Source organism: Pituophis catenifer, unplaced genomic scaffold (assembly GCF_029215685.1).
Source record: "Pituophis catenifer annectens isolate HBS135680 unplaced genomic scaffold, rPitCat1.0.hap2 SCAF_2, whole genome shotgun sequence".
Taxonomy (NCBI): Eukaryota; Metazoa; Chordata; class Lepidosauria; order Squamata; family Colubridae; genus Pituophis; species Pituophis catenifer.
Window position 1 is genome coordinate 183,440,383 of NW_027256882.1, and position 21,699 is coordinate 183,462,081.

At 43.6% G+C, this 21,699-nt stretch overlaps 1 protein-coding gene across 7 annotated transcripts in view; it reads left to right on the forward strand.

The window, feature by feature from the left end:
• The window catches only part of PNPLA6 (patatin like phospholipase domain containing 6), a 128,926-nt gene that overhangs the window by 90,988 nt on the left and 16,239 nt on the right, over positions 1 to 21,699 (forward strand). For 5 of the 7 annotated variants that reach the window (XR_011600057.1, XR_011600058.1, XM_070938288.1 and 2 more), the window contains 8 exons: positions 9,261 to 9,429; positions 9,817 to 9,999; positions 10,462 to 10,580; positions 11,623 to 11,779; positions 13,183 to 13,299; positions 13,712 to 13,781; positions 18,075 to 18,191; positions 18,683 to 18,799. Coding sequence is in view for 5 of the 7 variants with exons in the window: in XM_070938288.1 (XP_070794389.1) it covers positions 9,261 to 9,429; positions 9,817 to 9,999; positions 10,462 to 10,580; positions 11,623 to 11,779; positions 13,183 to 13,299; positions 13,712 to 13,781; positions 18,075 to 18,191; positions 18,683 to 18,799 (1,049 nt within the window). In the remaining 2 variants the exon portion in view is untranslated. The remainder of the gene's footprint in view (positions 1 to 9,260; positions 9,430 to 9,816; positions 10,000 to 10,461; positions 10,581 to 11,622; positions 11,780 to 13,182; positions 13,300 to 13,711; positions 13,782 to 18,074; positions 18,192 to 18,682; positions 18,800 to 21,699) is intronic. The other 2 variants (XM_070938286.1, XM_070938287.1) reach the window with 2 other exon arrangements.

The window sequence follows — 21,699 nt, forward strand, 5'->3', positions numbered from 1 at the left end:
CATACTGGTTGGGGAATTCTGGGAATTGAAGTCCATGCATCTTAAAATAGCCAAGTTTGGGAAACACTGCGTTAAGCAATAGCCTTCATACTTTTGTATATTTATACAAAGTCATCTTATTGCCCCCATAATCTGGGTCCTCATTTTACCTACCTTAAAAAGGATGGAAGGCTGAGTCAACCTTGAGCCTGGTGAGATTTGAACTTACAGTAATTGCAGGCAGCAGATGTAAGTGGATGTTAATTAATCTGCTGAGCCACCAGAGCTCCTTTTAAAATTTAAAATTTAAAATTCCTTGAAGATCTTAAGACTATTCGAAATGACTAGTACTTCAAATTTAAGCAAATTAGGGAGAAAATATGCATCTTCAGCAGCAGCAGCAGGAGCATCTAGTCCAGCAAGTCAAAGATCTTTGGATAGCGTGTTGCAGCAGGAAAAAATGAACACGATGAATATGATGCAAGCAGAATTGAAATTAATGCTCCAAACATTTCAAGAAGCCACAACAAAACATTTTGAAGACATGAAGGAAAGAATGGAAAAGATGGATGATAAAATGGAGAATATTCAACAAACAATAACTAAAAATGAACAAAGGATGCAGAAAATCAAAGAGAAATCAGACCAGAGAAGAACGTGGAAGAGATAGATGAAAGACTTACACAGGTGTACAAAAATCTTGAGAGAACAATAATCATGTTGGAGATGGATAAAGCTGAATATTTCTTGAGATTCCAGAATATTGAGGAGGAAAAAGGGGAATACCTTGCAGAGATAATAGCAGAATTGTTGGTGGATGCCTTGGAGGGGGACAAGCAGGAAATGCTTTCTGGGATGGATAAAACATTTAGAGTATACACAAGATATGTGTCAAGAAATAAACTTCCTAGAGAGGTACATGTGAGATTCACTAAGAAGGCACTAAGAACAGATATTTCAAAGAGCAAGAGACGACCCATTAAAATATAAAGAAAGAGAAATAATAGTTCTGAAACAAATCCCTAGAAGAGTGAGACACAAGAAAATAATACCAATTTCTGACAAGACAATTAATTAAGCATGAAGTAAATTTCATGAAAGTTTCAGAAATGAAAATTAAACAATTTTTGGAAAAAGTGGAATTACTTAAACTACCAGAAACAGTGAAAGCTATGTTAAATGAACGAATATCAATGATGGAACTGTCAGAAGCGATTAAGAGTAATAAAACACCAGGACCAGATGGGCTAATGGCAGGATTTTATAAATATTTACAAGACACCCTAGGCCCATCAATGTTGGAAGTCTATAATGTATTGATTGATGCGAAGGTACCAAATTCGTGGATGGAAGCAAATATTATTCTGATTCCCAAAGAAGACTCAAATTGAATGCAGATAAAAAACTAGAGACCCATATCTTTACTGATTGCTGGTTATAAAATATATGCCTCAATAATGGCAGAGAGACTATAAAAAGATTTTTAAATGAATTTATACATCCAGACCAAAATGGCTTCTTGCCTAAGAGACAGATTAAAAATAATATGAGAATGATCCTAAATACATTGGAATATTATGAAGCACATCCTGGAAAACAAATGGTGTTGATCTTCTTGGATGTGCAGAAAGCATTTGACAATATAAATTGGCAATTTATGTTGTTACAACTAAAATCTATGAACTTTGGTGAGAGATTTATTAACATGATAAAGACTATATCATAAACAAATGGCAAAAGTAATGGTAAATGGAGGCACAACAGAGAATTTTAATATAAAAAAGGCACAAGGCAAGGATATCCACTATCTCCTTTACTATTTATATTGACATTGGAAGTGTTAAATAGAAATATTAGACAAGATATAAAAATTAAAGATATGGAAATAAAAAAGGAACAATATATAGGCATTTGCAGATGACTTGGTCTTTATCTTGGAAGACCCACAAGAAAATGGATTTAAATTAATTAGGAAAATAGAAGAATATGGTGAAGTTGCAGGATTGAAAATAAATAAAAAACCAAAATAATATTTTAAAAAGTTACAGACACACAGAAAAAAGAACTAACATGGAAAATAGTTATACAGATAGTCAAGAAAGTTAAATATTTAGGAATTCAGCTAATGGCAAGGTGTGTAACGATTAAAGACAATTATAAATTGTCACAACAAATTAAAATGAATTTGGAGAAGTGGGAAAATCTACAACTATCATTGATGGGAAGAATAGCCACTATAAAAATGAATATCTTGCCAAGATTACTATATTTATTTCAAACAATACCAATAAAATTGGAAAAAAATATTTTGAAGAATTAAATAAAACAATATTAAAATATATTTGGCAAGGTAAAAAAGCAAAGATAAGTTTGAAAATGTTGCCAGATTCTAAAAACAGGGGTGATTTGGGGCTACCAGATTGGGAATTGTATTACTAGGCCTCAATACTTGGGTGAAAGAATGGATTGGTTTGAGAAACAAAAGACTATTGACCTTGGAAAGACATGATCTTGAACTAGGTCGGCATACTATGGTATGGAAAAAACAAAATACATAGCTATTTCCAAAGACGCTATATAAGGAATGCATTATTAGTATGGGAGAAAATTAAAGAAAAACTGTAAGGATTGCCTCTCCCTCCAGTTTAAGAAAGTGAAGACTCTTGAAATGGAGTATTTCAAAAGGAACCTTTTATTAAGCAGAAGTGACAGCAATGGATTCAAAGCAACGTCTAAATACCCTTAGGCAAGACAAGTAGTATTAAAGCAGTAAAGACCCCTCCCATTAGCCAGAATGCAGATTTTAGCCAATACACAATTGTGAAGATGTTTTCTTTACCAACTGCCCTGAGAACCTGATAAGCATTATTTATTTATTTATTTATTTATTTTATTTTTCAAAATTTATATGCCGTCCTTCTCCCGTAGGATTTGGGGTGGCTCACAAGATAAAAACAATACAACAATGCAATACTAAAATTAATCAATTTAAAAATCCCCAAACGATTAAAAAGTCTCGCAACAGATCAGGGAATTTGCTGAAAAAGGCATGTCTTCAGCTCGATGCAGAAAGTGCGGAAGTCAGGGGCCGTCTGGAGCCCGGTGGGTAACCCATTCCACAGGGTCGGTGCAGCCACAGAGAACACCCTCATCCTGGGGGTCGCCAGCTGACATTGGCCGATGGCACCCGGAGGAGGGCAGTCCTATGTGAGCGCACTGGGCGGTGGGAGGCCGGTAGGAGGTGGTCCTGCAAGTACCCCAGGCCCATGCCATGAAGGGCTTTATAGGTGAGTACCAGCACCTTGAAGCGGATCCGAAGAGCCACCGGCAGCCAGTGCAGCTCGCACAGGAGAGGTGTTACACGGGAGTAACAGGAAGCTCCTGTAACTACCTGCGCGGCCACATTCTGGACTAGCAGGAGCCTCTGGGTGCACCCCGAGGGCAGCCCCATGTAGAGGGCATTGCAGTAATCAACCGAGAAATAATGAGAGCATGGGTGACTACGGAGGGCATCCCTGTCTAGGAAAGGGCATAACTGGCGCATCAGGCGGACCTGTGCAAAAGCCCCCCTTGTCATGGCCGTCAGATGATCCAACAAGGACAGCCATGAGTCAAGGAGGACGCCAAGATTACGAACCCTTTCAAAGGGAGTAAGGAACTCCCCCCCGCATCAAAAGTGATGGGGATACTAGATCACGAGATGCCAGTAATCACAGCCACTCAGTCTTGGAGGGTTTGAGTCTGAGCCTGTTTTTATCCATCCAGACCCGCACCGCCTCCAGGCACTTAGATATCACAGAAAGGGCATCCCTGGGTTGATCCGGGGTGGAGATGTACAGTTGGGTATCATCAGCATATTGATGATACCTCACCCCGAAGCTGCGAATAATCTCACCCAGCAGCTTCATATAGATCAGCGGTTCTCAACCTGGAGGTTGGGACCCCTTTGGGGGTCGAATGGCCATTTCACAGGGGTCGCCAAAGCCCTCTCTCACCCCCCCAAGTCTTCACTCACCCTCACCCTCTGCCTCTGTTGGATCGCTGGTCGCTTACCCTGCCCACTACCAATCTATTGCTGCCTCCTGAGTCCCAGCTGATGGCTAGAGGGAAACAAACCGTTTAAATTCTTGCCGCGGGGCTTCAAAGAGCCGCCCTATAGCTGATCAATGTTAAAAGAAAATGAGAAGACCGGTGCCTGCAAAAATAGAAAAAAACAGCCCCTTTCAGCTTCAGCATAGGTTAATTACCATAAATTGATTTGATCAGCCTCGGACTCTCAGCTGATTTGCTCTCAGCTGTTTTGCGGAGGGCTCTGTTGCTAGCTGCAAAGAGAGGAGCAGATTTTTTTTCCCCTAGCTATGCTGAAAAACGAAACTGAAAATAAAGCAGGGTCTTTGCTGCAACGTGACAAAATGAGGCAGAGAGAGATTTCTTTTTCTTTTTCCTCACCAAAAAAGGTAGGTGCAAAACTGCAAACAATGGGAAATTTAGGGCAAAAGAGGAGAGTTCAAGATTTTAAAACACAAAAGTAAAAAAGCTCTATTTAACTAGGGAATTGTAATAATTGAGATACTATTAATTGTATATTGTGTTGAAAGCAGAAATGGTTAAGTTGTGGTTTGGAGGAATATATGGGGGAAATTATTTGGTTTATTATTATTGGTAAATATAATTAATTGATTTGTAAGAAATTGGATTGCATGGAAATAATTGGAATATTCATGTTCATATTGATATACAAAAAATATAGTTATATAACTAATTGATTTATATTAAAATGTTGAATTTGTATTAAACAACTGTATTACATAATTAACCAATGTGAGGATGGATATAAAAATAGATGACAATGGGAAGGGGTATAATATAGAATAGAAGGGAAAAAATGAATTTGATTAAGATTAGAGATGAGGATGAAGGGTAATATTGGTTTTTTATAAAAATAGATGAGGAATAAATATGGCAAAAAGGAAATATAGAAATTGTAAATTTAATTGAAATGACTAAACACTGTTTAAATTTGTGAACCGGCCAAATACTCTGTTCAAAGAAAATACATTGTATGTTTGTATGTGTATTTCTAATTGCTATTTATTCATATTTGTTCTCTTTTATTCTTTAAAGTTTAACAATTCATTCTTTATCTTTATATTTGTTTGGGGTTGGCTTTCTTCCCTTTCATCTTTTTTATTGTACAGCAATCTTTCTCCTCAAACCTACCACCTTTCTCTTTTCTTTCCTTCTTACTTTCTCTTCCCCCCTTCTTCTCCTTCCTACTTCCTCTTCCTTTCTCCTCCTCCTCCTGTCTTCCTCCCTCTCTTACCCTCACTCCTACTCTAATTTCCCTTGCCTTCCTTCATCCCTCTCTATTGCTGTATCCTTTTATGCATATGGACTACTCAGAAGGCTGAAAAAGTTATTTTTGACTGGTCCTCGCACTTTTGTCCAGTCCTCGAACTTACAACTGTCCTCACATTTTACGTTTTTGCCCTACCTTGTCACCATGATGAAGAGAAGCAGTTGTGAAATGAGTGACATGGTTGTTAAGAATGCCGCAACGGGCATAAATGTGAGGATGATCATAAGTGCGAGGACCGGTCAAAAGTGCGAGGACCTGTCAGAAATCACTTTTTTCAGCCCTCTGGGTAGTCGTTTTGTGCACATGGACTACTCAGAAGACTGAAAAAGTTATTTTTGACTGGTCCTCGCACTTTTGATCAGTCCTTGAATTTACGACTGTCCTCACATTTTACGTTTTTTGCCCTATCTTATCACCATGGTGAAGAGAAGCAGTTGTGAAATGAGTGACATGGTTGTTAGGAATGCTGCACAGACATAAATGTGAGGATGGTCAAAAGTGGGAGGATTTGTCAGAAATGACTTTTTTCAGCCCTCTGAGTAGTCCCTATACACATAGCCCTGGCCACCCGGTCACATGACCAGCTAGCCACGCCCACCCAGTCACATGACCTCCAAGTCACGCCCACAAAATAAGCCACGCCCACAGAACCGATAGTAAAAAAATTTAGAACCCACCCCTGGTTGGGGGTCACCACAACATGAGGAACTGTATTAATGGGTTGCGGCATTAGGAAGGTTGAGAACCACTGATATAGATGTTAAAGAGCAGGGGGGAGAGAACCGACCGCTGCGGCACCCCACAAGTGAGGGGCCTCAGGGAGGACCTCTGACCCCCCGCCCAAACAAACTGTGTACGGCCCGAGAGGTAGGAGGAGAACCACTGTAAAACAGTGCCCCCCACCCCCAATCCCCAGAGCCGTCGCAGTAGGATACCATGGTCGATGGTATCGAAAGCCACTGAGAGGTCAAGTAGGACCAGGATGGAGGAATAACCCCCATCCCGGGCCCGCCAGAGATCATTCACCAGGGCGACAGAAAATGCCGTTTCCATGCTGTGTCTGCGCCTGAAACCTGATTGGTACGGGTCTAGATAATCCGTTTCCTCCAGGAATTGTGGGAGTTGGTATGCCACCACAGACTCAACAACCTTCGCTATAAAGCGAAGGTTGGAGATGGGACGAAAGTTGTTCAGGGAGGCCAGCTGCAGGGCAGGCTTCTTGAGAAGGGGATGAACCACCGCCTCCTTAAGTACGGCAGGGAAGACCCCATCCCTCAATGAAGCGTTGATAATCGCCTGGATCCAGTCTCCAGTCACCTCTCTGGTTGCCGCAACAAGCCAGGAGGGATATGGGTCCAGCAAACATGTGGAGGCCCCCAATCTACCCACAATCCTGTCCACTTCATCTATAGAAACAGGGTCAAAGTCAACCCAGATGTTACCTTCAAGACTTGCTCCCACTTCTTCGTCGGATCCTGCCCAGTCAGAGTCTAAACCCATCCGGATCTGAGCGACTTTGTCTTGCAGAAATTCTGCAAAGTCCTCAGCGCTTCCTTGCAAGGGATCATCCCTCGCTCTCTGATTAAGAAGAGAGCGAGTCACTCGGAACAAGGCCGCTGGGCGATTTTCTGCAGATGTGATGAGGGCAGCGAAATAGTCATGTTTCGTCACTTCCATCGCCACAAGATAAGACCTAGTATGGGTTCTTAACTGTGTTCAATCGGATTCGGAACAGGAAGATCTCCAACAGCCCTCTAAGCGTCTCTTCCAACGCTTCATCTCCCGCAGCTCCACGGAGAACCACGGAGCTGCCCAGGATCCCCGTCGGAGGAGAGGCCGTAAAGGGGTGATTCGATCCAGTGCCCCGGTGGCCGCCCGTTCCCAGGCATCCACCAGTGCCTCTGTAGAATCGCGGGATAGGTCAGTGGGAAATGTCCCAAGCTCCGTCAGGAACCTATCTGGGTCCATCAGGTGCCTGGGGCGGAACCAACGGGTTAGTTCCGCCTCCCAGCGGTGAGGGTTGACGGAAGGAAAGTCCAGCTTAAGGAGGGAATGGTCGGTCCATGACAGGGGCTGAGTAGAAAGATCACCCCTACCCCGAGCATTTATCCACTGCCCAGAGATAAAAATCAGGTCAAGTGTGTGCCCATCACTGTGAGTTGGGCCCTAAATAAGCATGCATTCTCATTGCTATCTTCCGTTATCCATTAAAGTGAAACATCCCACATGGCCATCATAAACATTCCCCAAAGGTAAGGAGATTTCAGGGCGCTTTGGCGCCAGGATCTAGGTTGTAAAATATCAGTTGACGCAGGCAATGCTAATAAATCGAATCCAAGGCCCCCCCTTCTCCCAATTGAATGGCAGTATCACTTTTAGGGATCTGACAACAGCATTATTTGAAAATACCGGTCTGGCTCTCCACAATGGAGGCACTGATTTATCCAAATGTTATTGATATATAGAATGTTATCAGATATAAAGATATTTTTAATGAAAAGGCGGAACTTAAAACTAAGCAGAAACTTAGTGATCAAGGGATTGAGATAACTTGGTGGTCATATGTGCAAATACAATCTAGATACGAGAAGGATCTTAAAATGTATGGTTTATATAAAGAATTAACAGAATTAGATCAGATATTAACAGGGACAGATGAAAAATTAATTAAGAAAACATATAGATTTTTGTTAAGTATTAAGATGGAAGATGAATCTGCAAAATGCTGGTAATGCCACCAGACAACTGGTTCGTATTATCATATATGGGGGACATGTCAAAAAGCGAAAAAATATTGGACAAAAATACAAAAAAAAAAATGGAAAAATGATAAAACAGCATATAGATTTGAAACCAGAGACATTTTTGTTGGGCATTTTACCACACAAATACAACAAAGGGAATGTATATTTGATTTTACATGTATTGACTGCAGCTAGAATTGTATTTGCACAACAATGAAAAAGTGAGATCCCAAGAGATGAAAATGTGATTTAAAAAATATTAGAATGTGCAGAAATGGATAAGTTAACACTTAAAATTAAGGAATATTTTTCAACTTGGGACTTATTTTATCAATGGTTAGTTGACAAAAACAGGAGCTAGAAATGGAAATATATGGAAGGATCGGTGATATAAGGAAGATATGTTAAGGAAGATATAAGGAAGATAGGTTAAACAAATATTCATGAGCCAAGGTGGCACAGTGGTTAGAGTGCAGTACTCAGCAGTTCAAATCTCACCAGCTCAAGGTTGATTCAGCCTTCCATCCTTCCAAGGTAGGTAAAATGAGGACACAGATTGTTGTGGGCAATATGCTGATTCTGTAAACTGCTTAGAGGGGGCTGTAAAAGCACTATGAAGTGGAATATAAGTCTTAAGTGCTATTGCTAAGTGCTATTATAGTTATTATTATTAATATTATTATAATTGATACTAATGCAATGAATATTGTTATAAACACTGATTATAATTTCCTAAAATAATTTATACCTTGACAACACACTGTTCAATTAAAATTGGAATTTTTGTATATTATTAAAAAAAAGAAAAACTTATTACAAAAAAAGAAAAAGGAACAACAGGAAATAGCTTTTATCCATTTAGAGCAGGGGTGTCAAACTCGCGTCGTCAAGTAACATATCATGACTTTTCCCCCCTTCGTTAAACCGGGGGTTGGCGTGGCCAGCGCATGACGCATCCAGCTCACGGGCCACAATTTTGACACCCATGCTTTAGATCCACTCTTGGACAGTATTGGATTTCTGGAAGAACAAAGATGATTGACTAGAATCCTGTAAAATCCAAGGTGGAAACTGATTTTGGCTTGTTTCTCTGGGCACTTTCTATCCCCTTCCCTCCTTACAGTGCTGCCAGAGAGACTGAAATGAGACATCTTTATTCTGCCTTTCTTCCCTTACAGTATCCATGAATATCGACTCTCTGGCTGGCTGGCTCAGCAAGAGGACATTCATCGCATTGTTTTGTACCAGACTGACTACACATTGACTCCTTGGACAGTGCGGTGCATCCGACAAGCTGACTGCATTCTCATTGTGGGCCTGGGGGACCAAGAGCCTACACTGGGTGAGGTAAAAGGTCCATCATGACTAAAGTGAAGCTTGGCCTAAGAAGTACAATTGCTCTATTTGAGCAGGTAGATCAGCTTGCTTGAGTGGGCAGAGGGGAGTTGGATGAATGGTTTCTATTGTACAAATCCACATCCTACTGCATAGAACTTAAAATGGATTTCAGTAGGATCAAAGAGCATCTTCTATTAGTCTGTCAATATTACTTCTCTTGCTAATCGGTTGTCTTCCCTGTTCTAATAATAGACTTGGTTTTTGGCTCTCTCTTGGATCTGGCTCTATAAGAAACATAAGGGTGTAAGAACATAATCAGTCAAAGCCAGCTGTTTGTGTTGTGATGGTAATGAACATGATTGATTTGACTTCTCCTTTCTCCTTCCACTCTGTCAGCTAGAACAGATGCTGGAGAATACGGCAGTGCGGGCCCTAAAGCAGCTTATCCTCCTGCACCGTGAAGATGGCCCCAGCCCTGCCCGCACAGTGGAGTGGCTCAACATGCGCAGCTGGTGCTCAGGGCATCTACACATCAAGTGCCCACGCAGGGTTTTTTCTCGACGCAGTCCCAACAAACTGGTACCTCTATTCTGTTTGTTCACGATTCCATCTTGTTCTGTGCTCAATCTTGGCTTAGTCAGGCCTTTCTGTTTTGCTTTGCTGGGGAAACTGGTAAGACTGAACGGCACTTTTCTTGAGGATGTTGATTCCTCTATAGCTTTTCTGAATAGTAGGCTTCCTTCACCTCAGGTACCCCTGGAACTATTCATCCTGAGTCAATATTTCATACTTCAGGTTTTCCCCACTCCTTGCTTTAGTGTGCATCACTTTAAAGACAAAGAACAGCAAGTTGCTGCACAGGCTCTTTGGATCCCACCTCCAAAAGGGGTTCAAAGCCTAGTTGACTTTCCCTTTATAGAGGGGAAAAGTTGATAAATGGGGAAAAGGTGAATTTACACAACTTCCCCCTGTGGGTCCCATTTTTTTTAAGCTGGTGAAAATAGTCTTACTCCTTCTCTTCTTCCCCATCCCTTACTACAGAGAGAGATGTATGGGAAAGTCTTTGAAAAGAATGCGGATCGTCACAGTGACTTCTCCCGTCTGGCACGAATCCTTACAGGCAATACCATCGCTCTGGTTCTGGGTGGTGGTGGAGCCAGGTAATATGCCCAAAAGAATTAGGAAATGTTTCCTTGGCATCAAAAGGGCTGTTCTGTCCCCAACCACACGCACACACACCAACAGACGTTCAAGTGTTAAAGACCAAACCAGCCGGCAAAATCCTTTTCCTTATGATAACGGAACTTGGCAACAACCTAGTGGCTGCCTGCCAAGAGTTTATTATTTACGAAGAGGAGAGATAACTTCTCCCCACTCCTGGTACATCAAAAGAAACAGCTCATTAATTATGGAGTCAATCAAGTCCAGAGATAATCCAGCAAAGTCTATAGCAAAAAGTCCGGCAATGCAGAATGGTGTGGAAGCTTTCAGCTTTGTTCATCACAAGGTTTGACTGGCCACCACGCTCCCTTTTATATCCTGTGGGGTGTGGTCCAGTGACTCAGCCTAACCTCGGGCACGCCTTTTCTTCTGTTGCGCGCGCTTATCTCTGCGACGCTGGCGTGGATCCAGCCAAGACTCATTACTCTCATCACTGTCCATCTGTGGCTGTGTGGACGTGCTTGGCCCCCGCCCTATCTCTTGCCCTTCGGTGGACACCGAAGGCATTGCCAGAGAGGAGGGTCCTGGAGAGGGAGGCCTTGCCAACTCCTCTCCTTCACTCTCAGAGTCCTCTCCTGCCGATGACACAGGCTCAGGTAACAGAGCCACAACAAGGGCCAGGAGTACTTTCAGGATAACAATGCATCAAAACTAGGGAATTAGCATAAAGGCAAGAAGGATGTGGCTTTTTCCCCACCATGGGCTAATTCTTCTGGATCCCACTGTTCTCCCCATCTGGATTTTAGAGACATTAGGAGGTCTATACTCCTTAACATGGAAGCTTACACTTTTGACTACCACTACTAGCCTACCAATGTTGACTACTACTACCACCATACTTTTTAACCACTCTCACCTTTGGCTCCTCCCTGACAGTAGAGGTATGAAAGATTCAGCCTCATTCTCATGACTTGGTAAGGATCACCAAAGGTACATTGGGAGGCAGATTTGCTTCAAGCATGTTCCTTGTCTTCCTCACAGGGGTTGTTCTCACATTGGAGTGATCAAAGCCATGGAGGAAGCTAGTCTCCCTATCGATCTGATTGGTGGCACCTCAATTGGCTCCTTCATAGGGGCCCTTTATGCAGAGGAGAGGAGTGCAGTGCGCACAAAGCAGCGGGCCAGAGAGTGGGCAAAGGTGAGCAAATATTCAAGCCTGGAAGGAAAGTAGGCAGGGAAACAGCAGTGCTGAGAGAAACAGCAAAGAGAAAAGGTGTGCTATTGAAGCTAGAGTCTTCTAAATACTTGAATGGGCTTGTATCCCAGTGATCTCACCTAAACTTCCTTCTGAATAGATGAGGGTAGATTTGCACTGTTTGTTTACTAAAATGCATGAGCCCAACCTTTGGCAACTGTGAGAAAAGGTTCTGGGGTTTTTTACAGCAAGTTCAGTCTGGAGTATGGTGCATAGAAACTGAAATGTCACAGACTATATAAAGGAAGTCAAATGAGATGGCAGAGTAGCTGTCTTTGATTTTTTTTTGCCAGTTTAGCCTATCTAAGTGCCAGAAAACCATAGATTATTTTAAAAGAGGGATTTTTTTTTAAATTTGATTTATGTGCCGCCCTTCTCCGGAGACTCAGGGCGGCTTACAATGCGTTAAGCAATAGCCTTCATACTTTTGTATATACAAAGTCAGCTTATTGCCCCACAAACTGGGTCCTCAATTTACCTACCTTAGAAAGGATAGAAGGCTGAGTCAACCTGGAGCCTGGTGAGATTCGAACTTACAGTAATTGCAGACAGCTGGTGTTAATCACAATGCTATCAGTCTGCTGAGCCACCAGGATTGTTTTATGCAGAAGTGTTTCAGTGGCTGAGGAATGCAGAAAGTGTTATAAAATGCAATCTTACTATTTAGGGGCACAGAATTTTCAGCAGCTGTTTCCAATGGGGGACAAAGTGAAATAGAGGTAATGTTGATTGGAGGCCTAATGCATCCATGCACAGAAAATCGCATTCCCATGTTTCAGCTATTCACCATTAAATTACAATGCAGGATCTCAGGATGCTCCATGTCCAACAAAAAGGGATTGTTCAGAATGAAGCCATGAATTACCTGTTTTGGCTGAAAGATTCAGTATATATTGATGTTTTGGAGCTCCTGCAGAAGAAATGCACCATGATCCCCAGAGTTTTTGGAGTCAAGCCAAATTTTTACAGCTGAAATAATATAGATAAATAGTCCTTTTGCTTGAACATGTTAATCCAACATAGGTTGAAATCAGGTTTTTTTTTTAATATAACAGTACTTTAACTATAGGTATTATAATGTATGCAGATACGTCACGCCCAGTACTCTCTAATCACCTCCCATTTCTGTTTTATACTTATTACAATGAATGCCCTTTCTCCTTTGGTGTGGCTTGCGTCACATTTGTTCAGGCCATTTGGGAAGGAATTGCTTTCTCTCTAACCAAGATCGCTGCCTTTATTCTTCCCCTGATTCCCAGAAAGGTCTGTATCCAGAAAGGATACAGCGGTCTTGGATCTTTCATGGCTTGTTTCCCACCTTATGCCCTCATTTATCCTTTCTACAGAGTATGAATTCAGTGTTTGCGACTGTGCTGGATCTTACCTACCCCATCACCTCCATGTTCTCTGGCTCTGCCTTCAACACCAGTATTCACAAGGTGTTCCAGGATAAACAGATTGAGGTATCCTTTTGAGTAACACAAAAATGAGCTACAAAGTGCTGAAGGTCTTTTTCATCTAAGACCACTCGCTGCACAAAATCTATCATTCTGAAAGGTTTTCACCTAATAACCATAGTAGGTGTTTCCAAAGGTGTTTACTTTCCTTCCCTTTACTTACTGGGGAAAGTAAAATGCCAGGGCTAATTTTGGAATAGATTTTGGTCCTGTGGTGGCCAGAACACACATAAATTAGACCACTTGCACAATTTCTCCTTTATTGATCAAATAAGTTGCAATAAACTGCAGAATTTGGGTTAATGGATTTGCACATATTCAGGGTACAGTAAATGTAGAAATAATTGTAGCCTTTCTCCCTCTCACTTACTGTGACCTTCTGTGTGATTTTCATTCTTTTCTGCTTTGTCAACTGAAGGATCTGTGGCTCCCATATTTTAATGTGACAACAGACATCACAGCTTCTGCCATGCGTGTGCATAAAGATGGTAAGTGTATGTTTCCTCCAGCACAGCAGTAATGATTGACTAGTAATTCAACATGCATTCCATCTCCAGCTTTCTCCTGAACTTCAGGAGGAACCAAGGAAGCCAGAAGGAAGTGAATTACAAAATATCAGTGCACCAAGTGCTCCAAGCCACAGGAGATCCAACCACATCTATTTTGTGGCCCCTGATTTTTTTTAAGTTTCAGAAAGTGCAAGACAAAATGGCCAGGTGTTAAACTGATTTATGCCTCTACCTGAACCCTGAAGTGTCCTCCCAAAACAATACTGGCACTTTTGTAGCCTCATGCTGAGGACAGTTGTGCCAGGTTGTTTGCTGGGAATTGCCTTATGTTCATGTCCAGCAGTAATTTTCGCTGTCTGAAATGAATATTTCCATTTGGATAGATAATAGAACTGTCAAAGATCTTGGCAGGGCTTGCTTGGGACATGTTTGAGGAACCCTTCATTAGAGGAAGGTCGCCTTTTTTCTGGCAAGTTCAGGGAACATGATGCCATCTGGGGAAGGGATAGGAATTTGCCTGAAGCCTATACTGTGTTTCCCCGAAAAAAAGACAGGGTCTTATTTTCTTTTGATCCCCCAAATAAGGGCTTGGCCTTATTTTCAGGGATATTATTTTTGAGGTGCAGGAGGCAGCAAGCCCACCAGACCTACCCTCTCTGTCCCACCACCTGCTTGCCTGTGGCCGCAATGACCCAAGTTCTCTGCACGCCCTGGCCTGTGCTTGCCCTGCTTGCTGGCCTTGGTGCTGAATGGCAATCGAACAGCTGACTGTGCTGTCCTGGCCTCGCGGGGGCTCTTTGCCCTCCTGACAGCATTGCTTTTGGCCGTCCTGCTGGGCTGCTCTTGCCTGTGCAGGGCAAGTTGTTCCAGATCTATGACCCCCGGATCGCCCCTGCTGCCGGTGGAGCTATGCCGCCTCACACCACCTCACACAGCCAGCATGAGAGCTAGTGCCCACCAGGGCCTGAAGAGCATTGGGCTCAGCCTGTAGCCTGGAGTCTGCAGCACCGAGTAGACCTGCAGGAAGGTGCTCAGTAGCCCAAAGATGGCAGCAGGTGAAGCGGCTCTCTCTCCCTCCCTCCCTCCCTCCCTCTCTCTCTCTCTCTCTCTCTCTCTCTCACACACACACACACACACACACACACACACACACACACACACAGGTCCCTCTCACAACCCCACCCCCTCCAAGGCAGCCACATCCCTTCACTAACCTGCTTTCCAGCTCCATTCTCCGCAGCACGTGCAGAACAAAAAAGTAGTCTGTGCGACTATGGTAAAAAAAATACCAGAAATTCAGACCTTCCAACTTCTCGCAAAAAAAAAATCTTGCGAAGTTGGAAATAGTGCCACTGGGGGAGGGGGGGGATCTCTCTTTCTCTCTCTCTCTCTCTCTCTCACACACACACACACGCGCACACACACACACACACACACACACACACACACACACACACAAACACCATCCTTTCCTTCAGAACAGAGTGAGAGGCAGGAAAATCCCCCCTCCCCATTTTCAAGCTGTTTGCAAAAACGCCCCATTCTGAGCCTTCAGCATATTCCAGGATTGCAACATTGAAGGCTCGGAATGGGGCGTTTTTGCAAATGGTTTGAAAATAGGGAGTGGGGTTTTTCCTGCCTTTCATCCTGTTCACAGCACAGACTGAGAATTGGATAAGAGGCAAAATCCCCCCTCCCCATTTTCAAGCCATTTTTGCGAACAGCTTGAAAATGGGGAGGGGGGATTTTCCTGCCTCTCACCCTGTTCTGAAGCTCAGCACAGACCAGCCCACAAGATACCCACCCCTGGGGATAAATCAGATGAAACTGCCCCATGCCAGCCCAGCTTCCTCAATCACTCGCTCCCCAGATTGTCCCCCTCACAAAGAAATCCCAACTCGACGCAAATGCTTCCTCCAGCCACCTCTTTGTCCTGGTGAAACTCCTCTTTGAAAGGACGATCTGCAGGTGGCGGGGGGGGGGATTTCCTGCACATCGGCAGTGGCGTCTCCTTGCAGGGCTTCTTCCGATGTCCCAGGTGTATGGATTTCCATGCCTTCCTTTCCTGTTCTGTGGACGGAATTGCCTGCTGTGGCTATCACAGTTAAGGAGGGCGCAAGGCGTGTGGGGTGCGTCGCTTGGCCTCTGGCTTCTTTTGCAGCCACAATTGGCTGCAAAAGCGGTCGCGCTTGCCGGAGGCGGCACCCACGAGTCAGCTGTTTTGTGAATGGTGGCTGGAGCACCTCAGCTGATCCGATTAAGGGGCCTAGAAGCCCTGAGGTGACCAGGGAAGGGAAGGGCTGCCTCCTGTGCTGGCCACGCCCACCCCCTCACTAGGGGCTTATTTTGGGGGGAGGGCGTATATTTACAACCACCCCAAAAATCAGGCTTGGCCTTATTTTCGGGACATGTCGTATTTTCGGGGAAACACGGTATATAGAGGTAGGAAATTATAGAAGTGCTATTTGTCTATTAGAATGATCATTGGTGTATAGACCATTTCTATCTTATCTTCCTTTAGGATTAAATAGGGAGGGAGAACATTATGTGAGATCTGTAGCATCATGATCTTAGCCTTAAGCCTAGTCCTGAAAAGGTAAAATGGAGAATGGAAAGAACTCCTACGATCTATGGCTTCTTTGAGCCACTTGCCATGTCTCTGTAATAATCTTGGCTAGCTTTGAACCTGCCTTTCCTTGGTAACATTGCTGCTGTTCACTAAACCCACTAACTATTCCACATTTGTTCTGTTCCTTTTATTTATGGAGAAGCCTGGCTGCTGCGTCAAATTTCTCAACTCCGCTGTTTTACAGAAACTGTGGGTTGCTAGTTATTCAAACACTCCTTATTTTGGGAGGAGGGAGGGGGAAGAATCGTTGCTAGTGAAATCTAATGAAAGAGTAGAATTTGAAATTAGCTTCAGAGATGGATGGATTGTATGTGGAGGGAGGTGGGAGTTTTTTGTGGCACCCTCCTGGCCTCCCCTGGCTGCAGCAAGCATCAGATCTCACCTGGGACATTGTTAGCAGCCATGCCCACCTGCAGGGCAGGGAGAGGCTATAACTGCCTGGCTCTCATCCTTCTCTGTCCACTTTCCTTCCCTTCCTAACAGAGCTAACACTTTCTCTTCTGTCTCCAATAGGTAGGCAGAGTTGAGGTTGGTAAATTGTGAGGTGAGGGAAGGCCTATGCATGTAAGAAATCAGACCTTTCAGGTTAAAGTGGAGGAGCTTCAGTGCCAATGCTCTTCATCTGCAAGTGTGAGGTTGTTGAGGCAAAACACAGAATGGCCTACCTAGTTTCCATGTAGCAGTATTTAAGTGAGAAACAGTTTCTGGTGTCTTTCCCTGTGGGGACAAGTGTGCTTCTCTTCTCATACCTGGTAGTGGGATAGCAAGCTAGGTCAGGCAGGTGCAGCTTTCAGTCTCTGGCAATATTTGGTAGTTGCAACCTTCAAAAAATACTTAACTATTCTTACCTTCTTTTTTGCAAGTGAATTGTCATGCTACTTGTGTCATGTATAGTTCCCATTCCTTTCAATCAGCAGGACTTCTTAGGTTCCTCCCCTTGTCATTCCTTTTTATCCAGGTAAGCCTCTATGACAATTTCATAGGCAGGGGCAATCTGGCTTCCCTGTGATCAGAGAGTCCTTCCTCCTGTTTTGAAGCATGGCTTCATGTTCTTGTTGGAGTGTAGAACCATTTCTCTTGAGTGGTTTGTCTGTATTGTTCATGCTTGTGTTTCTGCGTTATATGCTTGCCCATAAGAAGGGATTTTCTTTGTCCCCATAAAACTGGACTTCCTTGATTTGAAACTGTCTTGCAGTGAGTCCTGGTCGTTGAGTGCCTCGGACCAATGACTGGGAGCAGCAAGAGAGAAAAATGAATTGCCATGGGCAAATTAATCCATGTGGTGTCAGAGTGCTGGGTCACGGGGGGCCAGGAACTGTTGTCTAATCATGACTATGGAGTTATCCATGACAACTGTGGCTCTCATCAGTAAACATTAAAAATGGTATATTCACCTACAAGAGATGAAAGGAACTTTAGTTGAAGGGGGAAAGCCAGAGCATTCTGACAAATGGGAATTTCAGTTGGGCAAGAAGATGGTGCTAAGTTGTTGTTGAAGAAAGCCTTCCAGAAATCCCCTTTTGTCCCAGGTACATTTTGTCTTTCTGAAGCTTCTCTCATGATGTCACTTCCTGTCCTGTGCTCCCTTCCTTTTCCTCCTCTCCCACCTTCCCTTTGATTGAATTTCCATCTTCATCCGGCAGGCAGCGTGTGGCGCTACATCCGGGCCAGTGCATCTTACACCCCCTATTTGCCTCCTCTCTGCGACCCCAAGGACAGTCACTTGCTTGTGGATGGCTGCTATGTTAACAATGTCCCAGGTCAGCATCGCATTTGCCTCACTACCTTGGCTGATGGACATTGGGGACGCAGGTGGATCAGAGGGATGGAGGCAGTCAATTGATGTGACTTCCTCCTTCCGAACCACTATCATCCTTCTTTTGCTAGGGCTGGGCATGACAAGCTTGGGGTAGCAAGCCTGGATTCTGCCCACAGCCACATTTTGCTCAGGCCAACAATTCTGCATGGCACAAGAAACTGGGTTGGCAGTAGTACATGGAAAGCATTGCCTTGCATGGCTCCCAGGTAGATTTGGAAGTTTAGCGGGCTACCTGGCCACATGTGGGCTCAGGATGTTGAATCTGACATCTGCATATTTTTTGGCTGCTTGATAAAGTGCTGTGCAGAATTCTCCTGCCTGAGCAGCTGGGCTGAAGCTGGGCTGCACCTCTCTCCATCCTTCTCTGAAGGGTTCGTTGCTGCTCTGGGTGTCTCTCTGTTCTTCTGATTGCATTTGTTCCCACATGGTTAGGCTCGCTGTGGCGGTATGTGCGAGCTAGCATGACCCTTTCCGGGTACCTACCGCCACTCTGCGACCCCAAGGACGGCAATTTACTGATGGATGGCGGCTACATCAACAACCTTCCAGGCAAGTATTGGGCAGTCTTGGAGAGAGCAGGACAGCTATCTGCTGGAGGAGAAAGATGGCTTGTGAAGCCTGACTGGTCTGGGGCTGGCTTCCATTTTTTCCACTCTGAAGCTCTCTTATCCTCTGCTGTAAATACCAAGCAAATATCCTGGTGAGGAGAGGGAGGGGCAGGTTTAAGGAGCCAGTGAAATCCCAGTCGTCTATGAAATAAGGCAGCAGCAATTGCTGTGAGATCTAGTGCAGAAGGTTCTGGTTACTGCCAGCTTACCTTCTCAGATCTCATGCAAACGGCCTTTATTGCGCTGGCAGGAACTCTTTGTTGATGCTGGCATCAGATGATAAAAATCCATAACATTAAAGACATCTGTGCCAAAGGAGGACAAGAGTTTAGTAAGAAAGAATATATTGCACCTAGGATACTCCAAGTGAAACATGCTATCCTCTCAAGGAATGTAGGCTACATCTGTCTGGACTTCATTGCCTGCTGGTCTCTAATCTGGACCTGAAGGAGTCATATGGAGAAGAGGCTTTTAAGGCTGTGTAGCAAGAGCCCATCTAGAGGGGATTCAAACGTCTATGGAAATTCTCAGTCTTCCAGATCATGGTTGTCCCAAAGTTCAGTTGCTTTTTCAAGAGGCAACTGAACTTTCTGGTTTTTCTTTGAAAACGTTTCACTTCTCATCCAAGAAGCTTCTTCAGCTCTGACTGGATGGTGGGGAATGGAGGGATTTATACTCCTTGCAGATAACTGGTCATCTGCATTCTTTTAGCATATTGTTAAGGCCACCTGGAGGTTTATCTGTGTCATCAGGGTCACTTGAGTAATGCAAACGGGTGTGTAGTCTTCTTGGAACTGTTGAAAGGATTGTGTTGTAGACTGGAGATAGATGATGTCATATCCCTCCCCCTCTGTTGAGAGAGGGCTGTTCAGTTTTGACATAGATTGCCTCTTTGACCCCTTTTTCAAACCAGTAGTCCTTTCTGTCTAAAATGTGGACTTTGCTGTCTTCAAAAGAGTGGCCTTTGTCTTTTAATTGCAGATGGACTGCTGAATCTAGTCCTGATGGGTTTGTTCTCCTATGTTGTGCCATGCATTTATGAAGTGGTTGTTTTGTGTCCCCAATGTACAGATCTGCACATGCTCACTATGGACCACTGATTTGAAAGAGGGGTCAAAGAGGCCATCTATGTCAAAATTGAACAGCCCTCTCTCAACAGAAGGGGAGGGATACGACACCATCTATCTCCAGTCTACAACACAGTCCTTTCAACAGTTCCAAGAAGACCTCATGTTTCACTTCTCGTCCAAGAAGCTTCTTCAGTTTTGACTGGATGGTGGGGAATGGAAGGATTTATACTCCACATCTATTTGCACTACTCAGGCAAACCTGACAACAAAGATAAACCTCCAGGTGGCCTCAACAACTTTCTAAAAGAATGCAAATGACCAATTGTCTGCAAGGAGTATAAATCCTTCCATTCCCCACCATCCTGTCAGAACTGAAGAAGCTTCTTGGATGAGAAGTGAAACGTCTTCAAAGAAAAACAAGGAAGTCCAGTTGCCTCTTGAAAAAAAGCACTGGGGGGAGGGGTTTCAAAGCTTCTCAGAATAGATTTTCACTGTGTTTGAAACATTGATAGCTTAAACAACAAATTTGTATAAGAAAAGAAAAGCAGATACAAGAAAACCTAGAGAAAATGCAACCCAATAGTTTAAAAAGCATGAGCAATGTTCTACCACCATCACCACCACCATACTAAAGCCTAACTTTTTTACCTGAACTAGGAAAAAGATCAAATGAAGAAATCATGAAAGCCAGAACCAAATCATGCATCTTGGAGAATGCATCTTCATTTTGGACATCCTATTAGAAAAACCTGAATTGGAGCGAAGGGGTTGATTCAGTTATATTGCCATGCAGTTTCCTTGATGCATGCTGTGGAAATAGTAGTTTCCAGAGAGCAGGCTGGAATTGCCTTAATTTTAAGGATCAGATGTTCTGATTCTCATTTAAGGTACCACTGAGCTGTGCTTGCTAGTACAGTGTCAGAAATATTTGGCCACTTATAGTTTGGGCTGCTGCTCACTAGTGGGAGAAGTTCAAAAGAAAAAAAGAGCTACAGAAAATCTTTTGGCTCTCTTGATAGACTGTCCATTGCTAGGTCCAATGAGATTGGCATTGCTCATCAGGCTGGGAGAGAGCTGTTCTTGTCCCTCTTGTTATCATGCAACCAGATAAAATGTGGTTGATCAAAGATTTCCAGTAGAAGCCATTAAACAGTGGGGTAAGAGATGAGAATTGAGCTAAGGCAATAGTACTTGAAGTAACGAAAACATTTTTAAGGTCTCCTTTGCCACTATTTTTAAATGCTTAGAAAACAAACTTTGGCTTAAATTGCAAGAATCTGGGATGTTGGGCTTTCATTGAGCGCCATCCCACTCTGTGTGAGCAAGAGGGGATTAATATCATTCACATTACTGCCCTGATGGAAATTTTCCTCCTCCCCCATGATTTCTTCTTGGCTGTAGATGGAAAACATCACACACTATATAAGCCACTGTATATTTCACCCCTTTTATCTGGAATGGCATAGGGCAGTGATGGTTAACCTCCAGTGCCGAAACTGGAGCGTGTGCCAGAGCACCAGAACCTGGTAGAGAGCAGCTGGCAACGGCATGCATGCCCACAGAGAGGGCTTTGCATGCCACCTCTGGCACACGTGCCATAGGTTTGCCATCACAAGCATAGGATCTTCTGCTTGAGCAGGGGGTTGACTAGAAGACCTCAAAGCTCCTTTTCAACTTTGTTATTCTGTATTCCCCTAGGAGTACAGAATTTGAATTTGGATATAGACTAGACCTTCCCTAATGCCCCAGACTCCCTTCCGAAGTATGATTA